Consider the following 23,452-nt stretch of genomic DNA (forward strand, 5'->3'; position numbering starts at 1 on the left):
CATATTCCATCTTATAGTTGACTTTATGATTAACAAAATTAAATAAATATTTTATTTTACATAAACCAAAATTCGATGCTGAAGAAAGAGAAGCGTCTCCACGGATTACTTCCGTGGATTACTTTTATCTACATATACATATATATTTTCGTTAATCCATAATATTAGGTTGTCAAAAAAGTCTTGCGGTATTTTTATTGAATCAATTCGTGTGGCACTCATACGAGGGCTGTCCGATAAATAACCGGCCTAACCATGATGCACGCGACTTTTTCAATTTTTTTTTTTATTTTTCTACATAGTCTCTTTGTAACTCCACACACTTCTTCCAGCGATGCTCCCATCTCTGCAACCCTTCCTTGGCGTCTTTGTCTGCAAAATACGAGTTCACGAAAGAGATTGCCTCCTCATTTGACGAAAATCTCTGGCCGCCGAGCGCAGTTTTAAGTTGAGGAAACAAAAAAAAGTCGCTTGGTGCTAGATCCGGTGAATAAGGTGGATGGACAAGCAGTTCGAACCGCAATTCGTGGATTTTCGCCATGGCGACTGTTGAGGTGTGAGATGGTGCGTTGTCTTGGTGGAACAAGACTTTCTTTTTTTGCAAATGTGGCCGATTTTTCGAAATTTCTTCCTTTAGCTTGTCCAATAATGATGCGTAGTATGCTCCTGTTATAGTTTTTCCTTTTTTAAGATAGTCGATAAAAATAATTCCATGGCTGTCCCAAAAAACACTCGCCATCACTTTCCCAGCCGAATACACAGCTTTAGGTTTTTTTTTGGGGCTGGTTCCCCTTTTCAATCCACTGTTTAGATTGGTTTTTTGTTTCGGGCGTATAATGATGAATCCAAGTTTCGTCTACAGTTATCAATCGGCGCCAAAACTCGGTCTTATTGCCTCTAAACTGAGCCAACAGAGCGCTGGAAATGTTCATGCGCGCACGTTTGTGGTCTAGCGTAAGCAAACGCGGCACCCAACGCGCGGACAGCTTTCTCATGCCCAAATCTTGGTTTAATATGTGACAAACAGTTTCTTTTGACATCTTCATAATCTCAGCTATTTCCCTTACTTTAATCCGGCGGTCGTGTAGTACCAATTGATGAACTTTAGCGATGTTATCGTTAGTGGTTACAGTTTTTGGACGCCCAGGACGTTCATCATCTTCCAAGCTCCTGCGACCACGTTTAAATTCAGCTGCCCAAAATTTTACGGTGGTAAACGATGGTGCAGAGTCACCATACACAGAGTCCAACTCATCTTTGATTTGTGAAGGCGTATTGCCTTTCGTGTCGAGCTGACTCCAAGCTTCTTCAAATTGTTTATAACGGTTTGATGACTACTATGCCGGTCTCATACTGTAAATGGGACGGTATGTGCAACTTGTTGAGAAGCATGCCACCAATTACATACAATTGCTGGGACTTGATTATCAATGGAATCAAACGATGGACGAGTCGATAGCTACTTCGCATGCCCCTGAAGTTCGCGCACTTATTGCAATGATCAATTCGACATATCATCTGCGTTAATTATGGCAAACGAACAAAATTACATTGCCGAAGACATTTTACATATTTGATAAGAATTTTAAATAGACAAATTCCGGTCGATACTTCCAGTGGTTTGATATCAATTCCACCTGCCTTTTTTCAATTCACTTCAACGAAATAAGAACTCATCACGAATGTTTATGCCAACATTGACCAAATTATCGTGAATACAAAGCCGTGGAATTTCTTAAATCTTTAGAGAGGCTTGGTATGCTGCCGCATTATTTGCGTCACAAAGTTGGATCTGTCATTATTATTGGGTTGTCAAAAAAGTCTTGCGGTATTTTTATTGAATTTTTTTTTTATTGAAATTGAAATAAATTTTTGATGACTCATGCCCAGCTCTTGACCGATGCTACGGCTGCTACTATGCCGGTCACTTTCGAGCAATTCAGCGATTTTATCGCAATTTTCGACGACAGGCCTTCCGGAGCATCTTAGCATCTTCGACCACCTCTACACCAGAACAAAAACGTTGAAACCATCGTTGTGCGGTGGAAATAGAAACTGTATCGGGTCCATAAACTGCACAAATTTTATTGGCGGCTTGAGATGCATTTTTGCCTTTATCGTAGTAGTACTGTAAAATATGCCGTATTTTCTATTTATTTTGCTCCATGTTTTCGACGCTATAACTCACGAACGACTTAAAAGAAACGACAATCAGTCAAACACGTGTTAACGCGTGAAATGAGCTTCCAAAAAGGTATAGCATGACCCGATGCGACGAATAAAACTAGAACTACGCGCTTTCAGCCCCAACTAGCGAAAATATCGCCAGACTTTTTTGACAACCAATTTAAGTTAATAAGATCCCTGCCAACCATGAGCGGGTAAAAAACCAGATAATCAGTGGGTAGTTTGCCATAGATCGCGTGAAGACTCTACCCATTTTCCCCTTACACGTACGTATACATATGATCATACATCTCTGTTGCGCTCATTCAGCAGTGTCATATAAAAAAATATATCAGTCCTGCTCTAATATTCCCAATAGACGCCTGATGCAGGGTTGAATTTTTTGATTCCTACTCTAAAAATTTCTCAAAATTTCAAAAAACTTTTTAATTTTTAAATTATTAATTTTATTATTTTTAATACATATTTACATAAAATTGTAATTTATTGTAATTAAATATTTTAAAGCTAATATTGTGTAAATAAAAATATATTTAATTTAAAAAATAATTTCATCTGAAAAAAGATTATTTAAAGAAAAGAATTATTAATAGCTGAAAAAAAGTGAAAAAAGATTATAAAAGACAAATACCTGAAATGAAATAAAGGTTATTAAAACCTGAAAATAAATAATAAATACATTGAATTTGTAATATCTAAAAAAAAAAAGAATTATTTAATTGTATTAAATGATAATAACATCTGAAAGAAAAGATTAAAATTATCTGAAAAAATAAAATATATTAAATACAAATAGAGTTTACTCTGAAAGAAAAGATAAATATTATTTGATCACTTAAAATACAGTCTAATTTCAAAGTACACAAATTTTTTTCACATATTTACTTAACAATTGATATTTGCTGCTTCTGATGATACTGCTGCTGTTGCTTTTTCCAATTCATTCTGATTTCCAATGCTATAAAAACAAATGAAGTAATAATTTGCGAATTATTAAAAAAAAAAAATCACGTAAAATTCACTTACTTACCTTCTTGTTGTATGAGCCTCCTTTATGATGGTACGAGTACGAATTACATGCGTCTTTCAATCGTTTTTTATTATCCTTTTTGGGATATTCTTTTGTCACTATTGACAATTACGTTTTCTCCTTTGCACTCATTCAAATAAATCAAGAAATGAAAGCAACTTTTTTTCATCGCAGTTAGGTAAACAAAAAATAACCCCAAAATGTGCGTTGGTGTTAGTGCTTAGAGAAAAAATGTGTAGTTGTATTGAAATATTTGACACAAAAGGGTAGCCGTGGTTGGCGGGGATGTCATGGTTACAGCTGATTCACTATTTCGACAACTAAAAGCTTTGAGCGAGAGTACACTACATAATATACGACTTAGTACATATCTCACCAAAAGTGAGAAAAGCGATGTTTCCAATAATGTTGCATTTTATTATTACACTATGATGGGAAAATGGCCGGAATCGGGTAATACCAATGCGTACCTCCACTATGTGATGTGTATGAAGATGTGGGAAAAAATTTTACTCCGTAATTCCGACTTGTGACCAGTCCCATGAAGGGATCTAAATGGCTCGTATACTTTCTAACTGCCATAAATCTAATATAAGTATATATAACATATGTATGTATATCATAAGCATTGCATGAGAATGTTCTGTTGAAAATACATTAACTTAATAAAAATTACACTGTGGAACATTTTTGGGATTATTGTCTGGGGGGGGTGAGAAATTCCAAGTCAGGGTGATGGTACTAGATCAGTGTAAAACCCTCAAAGGGTTTGGCTTTTGTATGTGTCAGTTTTTTTCATGACCTTTTAAATTTTTTCCTTATCTTGATGTTTTTTCGCGAACCACTTGTCCGATTTTGATGAAACAAATTTAGAAAAATTAAGAATTAAAATTTCTATTTGTTTTTATTCAAAAAAGTGTCATTTATCGCCTTTTTTATAAATTTTTTTAGGCAATATTTAATAAAATTAATAAAAATAAATAAATAAAATAAAAATTATAAAAATGTTTACTTTATTTTTTTTAGTAGTTTATGGCCAGAAGTCTGGAGTTATTGGGGAAAATTTATAAAAAAAAGGTGATAAATGACACTTTTTTGAATAAAAACAAATAGAAATTGTAATTCTTAATTTTTTAAAATTTATTTCATCAAAATCGGACAAGTGGTCCGCGAAAAAACATCAAGATAAGGAAAAAATTTAAAAGGTAATAAAACAAAAAACCGACACATACGAACGCCGAACCCTTGTAGGGTTTTACTATACTGATCTAGTACCATCACCCTGACTTGGAATTTCTCACCCCCCAGATTAGCTGTTGTACTGTGTTATTCAATATCCGAAATTTTTTTATCTAAATTCGGGTTGATGAGAAAATATATGAAACAAAGTTTTTATAATAATTGGAAATATTTGTAGCATATTCTTGACTCTTACAAATTGTATGTGTATAAAATTACCCTCTATACCCGAACTAACGTCTTCCAAATGCTGATGCAATAGAGCTTTTTCTTAGCTTTGCAAATTTTTTAGTTTAACAAGAAAACTTTGATGTTTGCTTTTGTATGAGACATTCACATCGAAGCAAAACGCAGCAAGGCGAAACAGAGTTTTGGGCAACTCTCATCTTTTTACATTTTGCCAAGCAACAGCCGCAATTTTTATTAGAAACAGACACTAAAAGCAAAGCGTCCATTCTGGCATATCCTTTGCTTTCTTCGCATCATTCTTAAAATATGAAGTGTCAATTAAAGGGAGGCAAGTTGAATGTGGACGGGCCATTACTGCTTTACAACTGACGTTTACGTGGACGTTACGGAGCATCTCGGCAGGATAGAATTTATAGAATATTAACTGTCAAACGTATTGCTATTGCCATTGCCAAATCTGTATGTGGGCAATTGCTATCGTGATATAATCATTTGCGCAAAGGCGTAGGGTAGGTAGGTTAGAATTGATGTAGCGCATGCTTTGAGCTCTTGAAAAATTAATTTTATCATTTGCGAACTGCCGTCGTGTAGGTTGCTGATATAGGCCACGTTTTGAGCTCTTGGACTCCTTAAATCTTTTGTGTGGAACATAAAAAAAGGATAAATATCCTTTTGTCTTTAAATGTATTTCTGGAAAAAATAAGATAATAACAAAGGATAAAGATCGTTTTTTTCAAATTTGTTTCTGGGAAAAATAAGAATTCATATTTTTGGACTACTATATAATAATTGTGGCATAAATTTTACATACCAATTAAAATAATAAATTTAATATGAGCAATGATGTTTTGATTTATGCTTGTATAAGTTTATTAAATTTAGGACTTCGCTCATTCGTCAATCCATTTTGTATAATTTTTCCGCAAATTAATAATATTAAACTAAATATTAATTTTTTAGAAAAATGTGTTAAATTATTTTGAAAATGTACTTTAATTTTATAATATAACACAACCGTCTGAATACTCGCTCTTCTAATTTTCATAATACCGAAATGAAAATGTCGTCGGCATATGTGCAAGTGGGATATGTTGCCTCTTCGAAATTTACATAGAAATGAAAACTACGCTGTCAAACTGCTGAAGTAACAGCTTATAGCTTACGATATATGGCAAACTAGTTAGTATTCTATATCTAGTAAGCAATGAGCAATGTGGAGTCTCCACGGGTAATAGGCACGGCAATGCAGGTAGTATCCTATAAATTCTATCTTGTCGAGATTAGAGATGAGCGATATTGCGATTTTTAAATCACTGTGGTTTCAGTGATTGCTATTTTTAAATCACTGTGATTTTATATTGCTATTGCGATCGCAACTAAGTCGACGTTAAAACGGAGACCTTTTGTTGTTGTTGTTGTTGTAGCGGCAGATTCTGCCGATTTGACAGTGTTTGACCGAATACAAGTCCGGGTCCCGTCCAGTTACGTACACCCGACTGTCGTGGGAACGACTGAACCTTTTGTCGTTATTGCCGGTAAATTCTCTTTTGGTTCCTGTAATTCGAGTCAAGTTTTTACGCCTTTCTTTTCACTACATTTTCGCAAATGTTGGAGCGGTTCGGCTACCTGAAACTTAGAGCTTATTGCATAGTTCATTTGTATGTTGGTATGATCCGCTTTTAATATTTTCAAAGAAAAACTATAAACTCCATAATCCATCAGAATGTTTTGAATACCCGCTAATAATATTTTCAAGACCAAATTAATAACGGGAGTTTCCTAATCTTTGGGAAAATATTAAAAACCCGTAATTTTTTTATTCCATATTTTGTCTGAAATTAATTAGTTACAATTCTTGTTTTCAACACAAAAAGCTTTCAAATTTGGTTTTAACAATAAGTAAAATTAAAAATTTTATTAAAACAAATTAAAATATTCCATTTTGATTATATTTCATCTACCACTTCAAACATCACACTTCACTTCTTTTCCTTGATACATTTCCTGCCATTATTAAAAATTATAAGAATGTTACACTCAAAACTTCAAACCGCTATGACGCCAAATAGCATATACGATATATACAATACCCTGAAGAAAGTTGTTACTTTTCTGCTATTTGCTGTTGTGATCGTAATTCACAGGTTCGAACTGCGATCACAGTTTCGAACTGCGATCTGTAGAAGCGAACTGCTATTTATACAAAGTGATCGCAGTTGCGATTTGCGATTTTTCAATCACAGTGAAAAAATCACCGGTAGTGAAATATCGCTCATCACTAGTCGAGATGCCCCGTTACACAATAAAGAAATTGCTTCCAAGTTGCAGTACACTTACACTTTCTTACTACTACACTGACACTTTCCGAAACTGAATGCCGTTTTAATATCTATTTTTCCAAACAAGTCGTAGGGCAACTTGATAATGAAGTCAAAACAACTGATCATGCAACAAAAGCCATGCAATTCTTCGAATCGTTAAATCGTTGGACTGATATCAAAATATAAAGTATATAAATAAAATTCTGCAAAAATGTAAATGTTTGTGTTGAAAAAAAAATTTGCATTTTGAATTTACGTAGTCTAAAGTTGTTTTCGCATAACGATTAGGGTTGTCGAAAAATATCGATACATCGATATATCGATATAATTTTTTCAATATAACAATATTTTTGAGCGGTATTTATTGTTTCGATATATCGAGGTATCGATATAATATTATAAGTATTGAAAAGGTATAAAAACGATATTTTTATGATCAAAAATTTCTAAATCCTTTTTTATACTAACTGTTTAATCCAAACAAATACTCCTCTGCATTACTCCCACAAATTACGTCAAGTAATAGAAGCGTAATGCAGAGGAATATCAGCCGTCCCAACTTCACTCAACAGGCGAAAGAGGAGAAAAAGAAAACATCTTTTCCCGCGTTTTTTACAAAAGGATTGTGGGCACACTGCTCTTCAGAGTTAGGTGTCAGACGAGATCTGATAATATTGCTTACCCCATTTAAGCTAGCTACTGAAGAAATTAGCGGCGATCAGTACGCGACTTCAAGTTTGGTGATTCCCATTGCAAACTTACTTCAGAGAGGCCTTGAACAAGTAAAGCCTTTCACCGAATTTGGTATTGCTGTTCAGAAGAGTTTGCTAAATTTAGTTATTGCAAAACTAGAACCACTAGAGCGGCATTTACATCTGGCCAAAGCAACAATTTTAGACCCACGCTTTAAGCGTATTCATTTAGTTCAGCGCTAGCTGTTTCCACTGCAATAACCGAACTGTCAAAAGAAATACGTTTAGAACATAGGCGTAGAGGGCAACTTTCGCCTGAACTCAGACCCACTCGCAATACCGTAATTCCAAATTCCGAAAAATCTTCGCCATCGTTTTGGTCCGGACATGAACAAATTATGATAGATATTGCTGCAGCTTCAGCAAACTCTTTACTTTCAACTTCAATCAGTGATGGTATGCCTAGCGAACTAAAGCAATATCTAGATCAGCCTATAATATCCAGAAAAGAGAATCCAACAAAATTCTGGTTTGATTGTCGTCATTTTACCTCAGTCCTTTCCGACATAGCTCTAAAGTATTTGATATCGCCTGCGTCCTCGGTTTCCTCGGAGAGAGTGGCATCTGTTGTGAATCTCGCAGTACCCAATAACAGAAGTCGGCTTAGAGCCGAGCACGTAAATCAAAGGGTTTTTCTTATGTCTGTATCAGATAAATATTGGTTTGATTAATAAATAACTAATGTTTTAATTGTTGTTCTTGATTTATTAAAAATTATGTCTATTGGTTAGTATTTATCTAGTAAGGTAAGATGATTAAAGTAGATTAGGCCAAACATTTTTTTTTTCATATCATACCCATATATCGATATTTTTAAATAAAAATATCAATGTCGATATTGATATATTCAAAAATTACCGATACAATATATATCGATACTTTATTCCATTTCCGACATCGCTAATAACGATCTTGTTTTTCACATTTTCCATTATGGCCAGATCGAACAAAATCAAAATTTTTGGGCATTTTAAATGAAAATACCCAACATTTATTACGATTGCAAATTATTATACATTGGACTTTTAATATATGGCGAAACTACTAAATTCCTTTTTTATGATTTTATGGTATATTAAAACAACTGGCTTTCGATCTTTCAATACTTAATAAGGCGAATTACGCGTATTAGTTCTCAATTAATAAGTATTTTTAATCATAGAAAATTATGTAATTCTATTATGCATTAAATTAAATTAAACGTTTCATGAAATATATTTAAATTTCACATTTTATTTGATTTTCATTATTTTAAATTTTTATTAGCGATCTTGAACGACGGCAACAAATTCCTTCGTTCACATATATTTTTGGTATAATTTCAATCCAGTCATTCCAGTTGCAAAACGTCAAACCTACTCAATCCAGTCAACTGTCAATGTTCTGTAGGTGAGCGGCTCTCACATTTCCAGTGACAGGAGTGTTGGGAAACTCTTTATCTCTGCTTTTAACCTAAGTCACAGCTGTCAATTTAAATCAATTTTGACAAGTAGTTTATGGGAACCACTCGAATACAAGTTCTTGAGCGTTATTGTAAATCAGAGTCGACTCTAATTTTTGTTTTACTTACCGCAATTTCTTATTTAATGCAATTTATTTTCATGTTTGATTTGATTTATTTTCTTTTTCTTTCATTTGTTTTAGTAAAATAAAATGTTGCTGTTGATGAACTGATCTTTAACTTTAGAACTTGCTTCATTAGCTTGCTGTGCCAACTCATTGCTGTATAAAAAACACATATTTTTCGTCTGGATACGTTTTTAAAGGTAACATTTTTTAATAAACGTGTTCAAAGAAATACATCATGCACATCTTATCTATGTTCAATCAACACAAAAAAAAACATAGTTATACATATTTAATATATATCTGCAATTTATATACTCGTACTACCCTTATTAAATATTTTTCGTTTTTAAAACCAACATAAATATTTAAGATACTATTTTTTAGTCCACCAAAACTTCAAACTTTGCAAAAAGAGTAAGAAATTGAATCATAATTGAATAATATTGTATATGGTTATATCGACAAGGTTAACATTTTTCAAGAATCGCACTGTTAACTGCTATGTAACACTATTTTTAGTTAATTTTTATTTAGTTTGTCTTTTTAGAAGTCTTTTCTAACTCCCATATAAGTACGTTCATAATATAATATAATGATTTGCAATACAATTGGTTTAATACCGGTTATAACGTCCATCCGTAAAATATTTTTAATTTATATATACAGTGGACTCTCGTTAATTCGAAACTCGAGGTGCTTTTAAAATATTACGAATTAAAGGTGTTTGAAATATCAAATGATTCGAAATTTGAGAGAGAAAATAAAAAAAACTTCGAATTATTAAGTGTTGATAAATTTGTATATATTTAATGCTATTCTATAACAATATCAAAAGTTTAGAGGTACATTACTGTACATACATACATACTTATGTATTCATAATGTGAATTCATTAATTTTTTGAAAGAACCCTGTTATACTGGTTAGTGAACCTGAGACAGCAATATCTTCATCTGCTTGAACAAAGCGTGATATTTGCATTTAGCTGCTTGTCGAGAGATTCTAAAACGAGCTGAATGACTTCTCTGCTATAGAACGTCTTAAAATTATGAATGATCCCTTGGTTGTAATTTGGAAGTTGTATTTGGCGGAAAAAAGTTCCACGTGGAACACTGTAGGAGGACTGCTGTGTTAACTGTTAAAAGCCAATTATTAAAAAGCTCTATCGCCATCCAAGCTTTTTTGTTAGCACGATAATCAGTAGGAAATTATTTCACTCATCGCTGTTTTACTGCTTTTGCTATCACTAAGGGCTTAAGTTTTTCCGATCCGTTCATATTTAGTGCAAGTAAAACTGTCACCCTCTCTTTACTATTTTTTTTCCCATGAAATTTTTCATCTTTAAAAGTAAATGAAAAATAGGCCAGTCTCATCAGTATTAAAAATGTCTCGGGCATTATATTTTTCAATCAAGGTCTTCAATTTACCGTGTCAATTTAAGCAAACTGCATCACCAGCACTTCTACTTTTCCCACAAACTTTTCTAAACACAACTTCATTTCTCTTTTTGAAATCTGGCCTACACTTGCCGCAAAGTTGTTGATGCTTAGAATAGACGCGAACTCATTTGCTTCTTCAATAAGTTTCCGCCAATAGACACTTTTTTACCCTCTACACTGAGTTAATGACCAGGCTTTCTTCCAGACGAAGAAATCCACCTTTAGTAGTTCCTTTTCGTACTCCAGCAGGTTAAGCAGCATTTTCTCCATGTGCTCTATTATGGTTGAGAAAGTACTCAGAGATATCTTAAATTCTTTTGCAACATCACTTTTCTTCTCACCTTCCTCTACTTTTTCAATTAACTACTTCTTTTTAGCAATCGTCAAAACTAAGACAAACTTTTAATTTGTATACAAACGAAAGAGTAACTGTAACTGAATGATAACTAAACAAACCCGTTTGTGTGTCCAATAGTCAAACTAACCATAACAAAAACAAAGGCTCGTATACGTTGACACATACATAAGTACATGTTTGAACATGTCGAAAAATGTACTTACAATTTTTCCGCCTCTTTCTTTCTGCAACTTTGAATTGTCGAGTGTTGGACGCCTATGAGTTCCAATTAACGCGTCGTTTTGTTATATGCATACATATGTATGTATGTAGTAATAATTTTTTCGTTCGAGTTACGAAGTGCGTAAAAATTTAGAATGAAAAAACTTAAGTATTTTTGAATGCCAATAGCATGTTTGCTTGTTCCGTCTTTTTTCTGCGTTTCTCTATTCCTGATGCAGCACTAACAGGTGTCATCAAACTATCGTATTGTAATTTGTGGACTGAATTGATATCATGATTAACTTGCATCTCTTTGGTGGTTTTAAATACGTATGTATATACCAAAAGTAGTGTGCTTTTCTTTTAAGCATGTATGCATGTATATCAGTAATTGTTGTAGCATTCAGCGCAGAATTGTGTGGTCGACTGCTCAGAGAGCTGAAGTAATCACAATTGTTATTGTCACATATTATGGAAATATTTAATATTTGTTTTAAAAATAACGGGAAACATATTGTACCGTTATTAACTAGTATTATAGAATTTTGTTCACGGTTTAGAAACATCTATTCGTAAGCACATTAAAAAATAAAAGTAAACAAATATGATTGAATTTACGCCTAATATAAGTAAGCCGCATGTAAATGTTATGGCAAAAAATAGTAGCTTGATTCTGAAGATAAGGGTTTGTTATTATGTTTTTAAAAATTATTTCGGGCAAGAGACCATTATGGCTGACTCGAATAAATTGCAGCCGAGAGACTTAATTTTCGACCACTTTTCCGGAGAATTTTGCCGTATATCAGCAATAAGGCGCCAAATATTCTCTGACAAGACGACAATCATCATATCGCGTTTCATATAACTTCACAGAATATAGTACAGCGGTGTTAAATCGCACGAGCTTGAAGGCCACGCCACAGGCCCACGACTCGAAGTAATGCGCTCGCCAAAAGTTTCCTGCAATATTTTCTTTGTTTCGTTAGCTGCATAGCATGAGGCGCCGTCCTGTTGTAACAATCTTCAATTTATTCACGAAAAAGTCCTTAATAATGGCTTTATAACGTTCTCCATTGACTATAAAATAATTCTAACTGTAAATATGTATCAATGATTCTCTCCCATTGGTGTGGACAGCTTAGTACGCAGTCCCGCAATGCTGCCCCAATACCCACAGGTGTTTTTGAGCCATCAGTGTACCACTGAATGGTACTGTCTTCTAGCAGCCTTTCCAGCGTGGAATCGCTCCATTCCGTTTTGCTGCCTAGAGTAACTTTAAAATTCTTTTTGAGGTTTATTTTCTTCGTGGTGCCGTCCTTTGGGAGGAGGGCTAGCGGTGTGCTTTCCGCTAGTACGTCCATCTGTCTAGAGGACATTATCTTCCCTCTTCCGCAGCCTTCTGCTGACATAAGCAGCATTATGTGTTTTGCTGCTTGTTTTATCACCTGATGCATCGGTGTGAGCTCCAGTATGACTTCCAGTGCCACCGTGGGGTATGTGCGCATTGCCCTCGAAGCACAGACACAGGCAAGTCTTTGCAGCTTTGACAGTCTCCGGATCACCGAAGACTGCGCTGCTTTGGTGGCCCAGGCAACCACTCTATAGGGTACGATAGGCCTTACTATCATGGTATACAGCCATATAATGATGCTTGCATCCCCATGATCTGCCGGTTGCTCTAGTTGCTTTGGACAGCGTTAAGTCCAAATGCCTACTTCACCGTAATGATGAGTCTGAAGTGAGGCCAAGGAATTTGACCTCCTTCGACATTTCCACCCCTGTGTCTCCTATTGTTAAGGACCTCAGGCCCGGAAGAGATCTCCGCTTAGTGAATGGGATCACGGTGGTTTTTGCTGGGTTGATACCGTGTTGCACCATCCTTTCGCCATGTTTAAGCCCCTTTGGACAATGTCGCAGAGAGTGTTCTCAAATCGCCATTATGCCAATATCTTCCGCGTACCCTTGCCAACGGATTCCATTGTTGGTGAGCAACTCGAGGAGTTCATCTACTACCAAGCTCCATAGCAGAGGGGATAGTACTCCACCCTGTGGGCAGCCCCTTGTGGTACAAGACGAATCTTGCTATCTGCCACCGTTGTTTCCGCTACCCTAGTGCGCAGAAGGGCTTCTATCCATCTGCATATCGGAGTGGTTACGTTCCTTCTCTCAAGTGCCTTGATCACACAAGTGTGAAACGCATTATCAAAAGCACCCTCTATGTAAAGGAAGACGCGGATCGCAACCTCGCCATTATCCTGCAAATCTTGAAGCTCAGACCTGAGTTGGTACAGAGCAGTGTTTGTGGATCTACCCGCTCTTTACGAATAGAATATTAAACGTTCAGTTAATTTTTACGAAAATTTTAAGATCTTATATTAGGTATATAGGAGATAGTATTGACCAAATTTTAGCTATTTTTTTGCCAATACTACATGCACTTATAAGGCCACAGACTAATACAATGGGAAATGTTGCTAATGTTTAATCAAGGTTCCTCACTGATCCCCACTGATCACCAATCATATTGAGTAAAGTCAATCGGGTATTCGAAATTTCTGATATTGGTTAGATGAAGGCAAGGTCAAGTTTTCTCCCAACTTTATCTATTTTAGGCACAAAGAACAGTGTATCAGTGAATTTTCTTCAAATAACTGTCTTTCTATTAAGTATATTTCTAATTCATTTGTAAAAATACAGGCATACTTTTATCAAGAAAGAGTTTTCTCTTCTATCTCATATATTGAACGATATGTTCTGCCAGAAGTCAACTGGGATCCGCATATTCGGAACCTAGGAGTTTGTATAGTTGTCGTTCGATTCCGACAAATTTTGGTCATAAGGCACTATTCGTGCAAAACTTAGCACGTTATACTAATTGCTTCTTGGAAAATGGTAAGGAATTTAAAAGTGTGTTGTACAGGAAGTAGGCATGGTTGTATTCCGATTTCGCTAGTTTTCATACTATGACATAGGAATTTGAAAATAATGTCATGTACCGAATTTCATGAAATCAGTCAAGCAGGTCCCAAGATATGTGATTTTATCTAAAAGATGTCGATGCAACGCCCATAATGTCTCTGGAGTTTTTTGTTATTGCTGTATCAAGCATTTAGTAGTGTTTACAGTACTATTATATACAGACTGAGGTGGATTATGATCCAATTTTATTCATTTTCACAGTGTCGGTAACCTATTTTATCTTTATTGATTTATATTTAGCGAATTTAGTTATTTAGGCTTGAACGAATTAAAAGATATGTACTTTAAGCCTATTTAAGGGCGGGACAACGACCAATTTTTCAACATTTTTAGCCCAGATGTGCCCCTTGCTACTACGAATCTCTGTGTCATTGCAGTTCTACTATATATGTAAATTTAGGACCTAGTTATCTTTATAGGTTTTCTTTTAACGACGATTTGTGGGCATGACATTATACCCATCAATGAACTCCACTTTACTTTTTGCCAAGGAAAATGTGTACCAAGTTTCTTCAAGATACCTTAATTTTTACTCAAGTTACAGCTTGCTCGGACGGACGAACAGACCGTCAGATTTCAACTCGTCTCGTCGTCCTGATTATTTATATCAGCGTTGTCCACGGCCTATGCGCACAATAGCGCACGGACAGTGCCAGACACCTCACACCAACATGTCGCGACAAGTGTCTGTGAAAGCACGATTGTGCTACTGTATTCAACTTCGTAGGCAAGCAAAGAAGAATTTTGCGATCAGTTGACGCTAGAATAACCAACACAAGCATAACGTGCACACAGTCACGTTGGACAACACTGATTTATATACATATGTATAAATAACCCCGTATCTATCTTGCCTAGTTTTACGTGATACATACAACCGTTATGTGAACAAAACTAATATACGCTTTAGCAGCATTTTGCAAAAGTATAAATAAGGACTAAGTTAGCACATTGCTAACATATTTTTTTGGAGGGAATACATACATACCTACATATATACATATTTCTAATATAATAAGTCTGCATTGATTCAACTTATGGTACACAAAATGGGCTTTAGAATGTAACATTTTATTTTTGTACTCATATTCTCTCCGTCATGTTAAAAGCTTCAGAAGCGAAATGTGAACAGCAGAATTGGCAGTTCAACGAATCATGTTCAAAACAAGTAAGGAAGCACTAAGTTCGGGTGGAACCGAGCATTTTATACTCCTGCAACTTGCAAGAACCAAAGCCAGGAGAATATCTTAAGATAGATGTAAAACGTAACTAGAGGATCGGAAACTAAGCAATTTTATATTCACATATGTATATATATTCAATTTTATATTCACATATATATATATATTCACATATATATGGATCAAAATAAGAAGCTTTGCCGAAGGAACCATACCTCTAAAACGAATTTTGATGTCCCCCAATTTGGGTCGAACTTTTGGGTAGGGGCAAATTTTGAAAAATCCCACTTTGACCCATTTAGAGTGCTCCAATCGAGTCCAAATGTATGACCGACCCCCACTAACTTTGGACGGCCGATCCACCCTTGCCAGTGGCACAACCCCTGGAACACCCCTGGGGGGTTCCCCATACAATCATTTCAAAAACTCACCATTTTTGGCCTTTACATGAAAAAATCAGCTAAATGGCTATGTTTTTTCTTTATTTTTATTTATTTATTTATAATAATATCTATTTGTTCTCTTAAGAAATTTATTTAGTCAGAACATATGTAAATGAAAAAATTAATTTAAGTGAGTTATAGAAAAGAAACTAAAAGATATTATTGTTTGAAGTCTTTTTTACTTTCAAGTCTGGGCAATTTCGCACGGCTCTCTAATGTCGTCGCCATAACAGCCTCTACATTTTCCGGTATAACCCGTTTGGAAACGCTAGCTAGCAATTGAACATGTCGTTCCGTTCCTTGTATGTGTGATGGAATTTTTGGAACATTAAACGGTGGATCATCTTGATTTAAATATTCTTTCAATGTATCGTGCGGAATGCTTCGCGTTCGCTTTTCTTTCCTATCATCAAACAACATTGATAACAAGATATTTTCCGAATGCGCATAATATGAATTATCTTTAATTACTAGATTGACAATTTTGCGCAAACGAGGTTCTAGAAATCGTGACCAACCAATGAACTTGAAAAATAATGCACTGCCGTACACGACAGAGCTGTAATACTTGATATTGAAGTACATTGGCACATAACATTTAATTATAAATTCAACCAGAATTCTTAAATTTGCATCTGGGTTTTCCGTTGTCACATATAATCGCAATAATCTAGTGGCCTTGGTGAGCCACCGAGAATGTACAATTTTCCCTGGTTTGATGTTAGCCAAATCCACCGGAACCACTAGAAATTGCATGGACCATGTCGTATAAGTACTTCGAATCGGTGGAAAATTCTTTTTTTTTTTTCTGGAGCAGGGGGCATATTTTGCAACTCAATTTTCTGGAAGCCGTCCACCACCTAAAAATATATAATAATAAAATAATTAAAAATGGTTGACAATTATAATAAATGAGTGATAGCAATAACTTACCGGAAGAGTTTCACAAGTTTCGATTTGACGGCTCAGTTTCTTGGTCCAGTGCTGGTTGATTTATCCAAAGCTTCAAACAAATGCCGAAACGGAAGTTCGTTGAAGTGTAGAAGGCAAACAAACCAATGCAATGGTCTTTTTAACAGCAATTCGAATCGTCGTATAATTCCATCGTGTGGGCCAGTGTTTGTTGGCTCACCGTCAGTGCATATTCCAATTAATGTATCCAGTGATATATTTTTATCGTTGAAAAAACCATTTCATTTGGTTGTTTTGTATTCAGCGGTTTCATGTTCCAGTCTTACGTAACCAATCAATTCAGAATTGGGTTCTCTCAAAATAACAAGATGAGGTTCTTTTACCATCCTAGTATGGTACTTCTCATCAATTTTATCCAGCGTTAAAGTATCATCTTTTCTGCCATCGGATGAAAACGCTAACAAATTGGTATCATCTAACCGTTTGCGAAGCACTTCTTGTCTGCATTTCTCTTTTTCTCTGCGAACTTTCGATTTATCCATGATGGGAGGTTTCCCATGCTTATCTTTAATTTTAAAATCTTGCAAAAGAGCGGTTCCCAATGCTGATGCTACTCTGTCAGGCACACCAAATCTTTCACATACCAAGGCAAAGCTAAAACAATCGTATCTCTCTGTGTATTGTGAACTTCTGCTTCTATCCATATCTTCTTGAACCGGTGGCGGTGCGTATGTTGAATCATCGGGATCTTGGTATGTTGGCATTGATAACATAGACGTTGCTCCTTGCTCTTCAGTTTCCATCATAAATGCATTCATTGTTAGTCTTCTTTAATTATGTTGATCGTGCATGAACTCTTTGAGGCGTTCGGGAACCCAGCCGCATGCACATGGAGCTGCCTTCAAATCGCATTTACATGTTCCAATGTAAAAAATTGTTTCCAGAGATTTTACATACTCTGTAAATTGTTGGGTGTTGTTTCTTCTCTTGATTTGCTCTTGATACTTGTCAAGCAATTTATTCAATTTATTACATACACTTTTTTCAGCATTATTTCCATACCAAGTTTTTCCCAAATTCCAATCAACGTATCTTGTACTTGAATAGTGAATGATTTATGGGAAAACTTTTTTTGTTCTGTTTTAGTACGTTCGCTTATGTAAAAATAATATCTCAAGATATCCAGATGGGTTGGTAAATTAAGATCAGTCAAATCAGTAGACACACCAAAAACAGTAACATCATGCTTGGGTATATGACTCATTGGGTTTTCGATAGTTGTTGATGTAGTTGCTTCATCTTGCGGTGTAGAGGATGGTGGATTCATTGTAAACTTTTTGATTTGGAATGGTCACTTCACTTATTATTTTTTTTGAAATACCATAGTAGCTATTGCTTTATTTCTCCTCACTTTCAGAGGTAATAAGAATGAAATGGTAATTTCAATTCTATTTCAAAATTTGCCCCTACCCAAAAGTTCGGCCCAAATTGGGAAACATCAGAATTCGTTTCAGAGGTATGGTTCCTTCGGCAAAGTTTCTTATTTTAATCCCCACAAATCGACCCGGCATAATATGTATACTATAGAAAAAGAAAATTATTTTATGGGAGTTGGGGTAGTATCGACCCGATTTTATCTATTAACTATTATCATGCCACATACTAAAGAAATATAAAGTCACCCGCAATTTCGAAAGTTTTTAAATTAGGTATATGGGGCTCAGGAAAGTATTGTCCCGATTCAACCCATTTTTGATAAGAAGAGTTACTATTATCAGATATGAGTGCAATGCCACGCACTGAATTTAGCCAAAATCGGTCGGTCGGGTTCCGCGATATAGGATTTCACCAAAAAGTGGGCAGTCCATCGTCCAATTTTCACCCCGGCTCCCATAAAACCCTCTTATACCATCTCGGAGATGAACTTTAATGTCTTTGGCGTATTTAGTTATTGATTTATACCGCTTTTAAGAGTGTTTAACAGTGCCGTTATACTGTTATATATATATATATATATATTAAGGTGGGCCAAAAATATTTTTTATTTTTATTTTTCTTAGTTACCATGAAAATCTCATCCGACATGACTAAAAACAAATTCTGGTAAGACCTGAGCTCTTAATATTGATATTAAGAGGTGCCTCATCGACATTTTTGATTTCCCATATAAATAACACAGGAAATTTTGTTTATTTTGTTTGGGTTTTTAATGTACACAACCAAATAATTGGTAAGCGAGAATCAACACTTATTCTTATAGGAAATTTACCGAACTACAAAAAAGGTCTAGAACATTTTTTGGCTGAGTCAACTCATTCAAGGTTATTCGTAGTTAAAGTCCAACAAAAAATTATAAAAAATTATTTCCACAATTTTTCATCTTATATTACAAATTGATGGCTAATAAACATAACAAATCATATTTTTCGTAAAACTTATCGAGTGTTTAGCGATGTAACCATAGAATTTTCACAAAATATCGATAATCGTTTAATAAAATCAATTTTTTAAGTACTTAATTTAAACAAAAACTTTGAACTCTTTTCTGTGTGAGCGATGACTTAGAAACATTAATCGTAATTATTATCTTGGTATTCACCTATATAGAAGGCTGACGTGGAGGAAACACATCTCTAGTAAAATAGCCCAAACTCTTTGGCTAATGCTTTGGTACATTCCGGTAATCAGACACGATTTAAAAGAATAGATATTCCTGCGTATTAAAGAGCGACGCATCACCACAACAGCTCAATCACTTGCTTGAGCCTGTCTACTTTTTAAATAGATTTAAGATTTTATAACTTGTTGTTAGGCTTTAAGAAAAAGCAGATTCAATAAATAAAATAATTAAAAAAAAAAATATGTATATAGGTGTCGCTAAGATCGATAGTTACAATGACTTAAGCGGTAAAATACAAAAATAGTAATGAAAATTAACTATTAAGTTCAGCATGACAAGATTGCTTGAATTTCTTTTATGAATTAATTAAAGAAAAATGAGATAAATCATAAAAATATGATTTGTTATGTTTATTAGCCATCAATTTGTAATATAAGATGAAAAATTGTGGAAATCATTTTATATAATTTTTTGTTGGACTTTAACTACGAATAACTTTGAATGAGTTGATTCAGCCAAAAAATGTTCTAGACCTTTTTTGTAGATCGGTAAATTTCCTATAAGAATAAGTGCTGATTCTCGCTTACCAATTATTTGGTTGTGTACATTAAAAACATCAAACAAAAAAACAAAATTTCCTGTGTTATTTATATGGGAAATCAAAAATGTCGATGAGGCACCTCTTATTATCAATATTAAGAGCTCAGGTCTTACCAGAATTTGTTTTTAGTCATGTCGGATGAGATTTTCATGGTAACTAAGAAAAATAAAAATAAAAAATATTTTTGGCCCACCTTAATATATATATATGAGGAGTGAGCGACGTTATCTTTTGATTTCTTTCTGATTGTGTCACCCAGTGAAGTTTATTTACTTGATCTCGCCAATGGAATACACCTCTTGATTACATCATATGGGATATTAGATGGTACCAATGTATCTAGGACCATAAATCTTCAATTTTCAATAAAACGAATATTGCCTGCAAATTAGTATAATATTTGGCTGTAAAATATTAGATATCAGTGCTCCACATGCTCACATGCTCTATCACTATCAGGATATAACTAGTTTTAAAAGGTTTATCTACAATACGAAAACCAAATAGGAAAAGTTCATCTTAATGTATTAGAAATATAAATTTACAACTTACTAAATGGACATTTTTTTATTTATTAACCCACCCTATGAAAGAACGCTCAATATTTGCAGTTTGTGAAATAGGGTGCGACAAAGGAACAATAGTTCCGCTCATATCTCTTTTAACATGGAATTCGGGGGATGCTATTCTAAGGTTTTTCCTTTTACCGAAAATGTCCACTTTTTTTTATCTTAATTGATTGTTCAATATCTTATGAGAAATTTGAAATTCAAAATTAAATAGCCAATCAAGTAACGTTACACAAATACATTAAAAAAAATGCTGGTACAAATTTACGAGTTGAATTTCCAATGACATATCCTCATATTACTTTATTTAACAGGTTTGGTTCCAAAACTCACGTGCCAAAGATAAAAAATCACGCAATCAACGCTTTACCGCAATATCCGATGACAGCAACTACGAGGACGCTTCGCAAAATAACCGAGATTACGGACTGTTTCAAAAAAATGCATTGAAATCCACTAAAAGACACGGCAGCAAGGACGCGAACTTCTTACCTGACGCTAATATTAGTAATAACACCAACACTGGAATGGAATTGGGCGGATGTAATTTATCCCAACTGTCTCAAGTAAACATTCAGCAACATGCCTTATCTATTGAGCACATATGTAAAGTAAAAATGTTATTGGAGAAAACCGCTGTTGAGGTCAAACTTAATACCGATTCGAAAATCTTTTCAACTGCAGAAACTGATGACAACGTAGAATATGGGAATAAGCAAATTGCAACTGACAAGCCAAATACTAACGCCGATTTAAAAGAAAGAAAATATGTCACAAGTGGCGAATCTGATTTTAACAGTGCTCAAGATAGTAATTTCATGGCGCATATGGATACTGATATTGCCGGTAGCGATAGACTTGGCACATTTACGAGAATATATAAGGAACTTAAACTACAAAATGCAAAGAAACGGGCCATCGGTTATACATCCAATAACCAAAACACCGAATTAATGGAATGGTATGAACGTGACAATATTAATAATGAAAGCCAGGGACTAACAACAAACGACATGAGTTACAATCGATGCAAAGGGTTACAACCACAGAATACTAAACAGACTTCAGAAGAAAATCATAAAACACCAGAAAGCTATAAAATTATTAATTTGACTTACAGTGCCGAGAATATTGACAACACAGATAATAAAAGCAGCAACGGAAATAAAAAATGTGGCCAACATGTCGAAGCTCACGATTATAAGCATTACAATAACCTTAACAACATAGTCAGTAATAAAGTAATGAAAATGCAATATAATATTAACGATAGCGAACGCAGTAGCAGCAAAACTACATTTTTTTCTTCAAACACACCGCAGGTAACCAGTATTGCTGACGATGAAGATACGTATATAGGCGAAAACAAGGATAGTTGTGATGGGAATACGCTAGATCTAAATGATAATAATGAGACCAAACAAAACGCATCAACCAGAAATGAAAGAATAACAGCAAACAGTAGCAGCACATCTTGTACATTAACAACCAGTACAACGCATACGCAATTAACCAATGCTCATGAAAAAGATATTATTCAGCAATTATTCAATTGTAATCAAATAACTGGTGAGTTTCATGAAGCGCATGCGGAAAAGCAGTGCGGTTAAGTCCTGATATAATGTATGTATGTATACACTAAATATGTATAAAAATATTATGTGTAAACGGTAAATGATGTGTTACGTGATCGAACAATTTATACTTGTATATCTCTAACTGAGTAAAAGTATAACAATTTCACGATCTCTCAATTGACTATCAAATAATTTCGCGCCACCATTCTCTTTACGCTTACCATATGGTACATATGTAGGTATATGCTATTGACAATTCATAGCGAATATCGTCTATTAAATGAAAAAGCCTCCGTAAGAATTTTTTTTCAGTATTTTGCAAATTTCCCGCGCCCATTCACTCTTTTTTTGTGCCTCTTTTATATCGGTATTCTGCTTGTCACGATTGTCTCATGTCTCTAATTGTTACAATCGTAATTTAGTGACTCTGTTAGTCAGGATGTCTCATTTTGATATTCTGGCAGATGAGACAATCGTGACAAGCAGAATACCGATATTAATCTGTGCTGTAACGATTCATCTACTAACATACACGCTAATCTACTTAAAGCATCGACATGCTTCATTTTTTCCTGACCTATGTTCTATAGTATAATTAAATTTTTGAAAAAAACATTGCCCATCTAGCTACTCGTGGCGGGACATCTTTCTTCCTTAATGTCATAGCAAATACCATTAAAATTTTGAATTCCAGACCTAATAAATACACTCTCCATTTCTTTAATGCGTTGACGATGGCGAGCACTTAAGTTCATAAGAATGATAGTTCTTTTTTGCTGAACTTGTTTTCTGGATCATGAATTGCACTGGATGATATGCTTCATCCTCCCCCCTCTTTTGCAACATTACCGTGCCATACCCATGCTTTGATGCATCTGTATGAACTTCCGTTATTGCATTTGTGCCAAACGGCACAAATTTATATTCAAATTGACCTTTCAGTGTTACAAACGATGTATATTTTCTGGAACTTTCGTCGACAGGAACATGCAAAAATCCGTTAGGCAAATCTTATGTGGTAAAAACTTTATATTCCTTGAACATCTAGCAAACGCTTTAAAATAATTTTCATTTCCACCGGGGAAAATTTGTTTCTATTTAGGTCATATTGAACAATCAGCTTTTCGACTTCTAACATTTTTCCCTTTGACAAATCATAAGTTGGCTCCGGCTCCTGTTCATCTATACAAATCATACTAAAAGCTGCTATTTCTGCCACTTCTGCAATTTTGCCATTAAACTCTTTGTTGTTCGCCTGACAAGTACGTTTATCATTCATTAGAAA

The 23,452-nt window shown here is 34.6% G+C and overlaps 1 protein-coding gene across 17 annotated transcripts in view; it reads left to right on the forward strand.

The window, feature by feature from the left end:
- LOC105225707 (zinc finger protein 2) overlaps positions 1-23,452 on the forward strand; it is a 315,040-nt gene that overhangs the window by 253,645 nt on the left and 37,943 nt on the right. For 8 of the 17 annotated variants that reach the window (XM_049459961.1, XM_049459971.1, XM_049459963.1 and 5 more), the window contains one exon: positions 20,905-22,217. In XM_049459961.1, the coding sequence (XP_049315918.1) occupies positions 20,905-22,200 (1,296 nt within the window). In that variant the 3' untranslated portion in view covers positions 22,201-22,217. Of the gene's footprint in view, positions 1-9,362; positions 9,487-20,904; positions 22,218-23,452 lie in introns of those variants that run through there. The other 9 variants (XR_007423204.1, XR_007423205.1, XR_007423203.1 and 6 more) reach the window with 6 other exon arrangements.

Source organism: Bactrocera dorsalis, chromosome 6 (genome assembly GCF_023373825.1).
Source record: "Bactrocera dorsalis isolate Fly_Bdor chromosome 6, ASM2337382v1, whole genome shotgun sequence".
Taxonomy (NCBI): domain Eukaryota; kingdom Metazoa; phylum Arthropoda; class Insecta; order Diptera; family Tephritidae; genus Bactrocera; species Bactrocera dorsalis.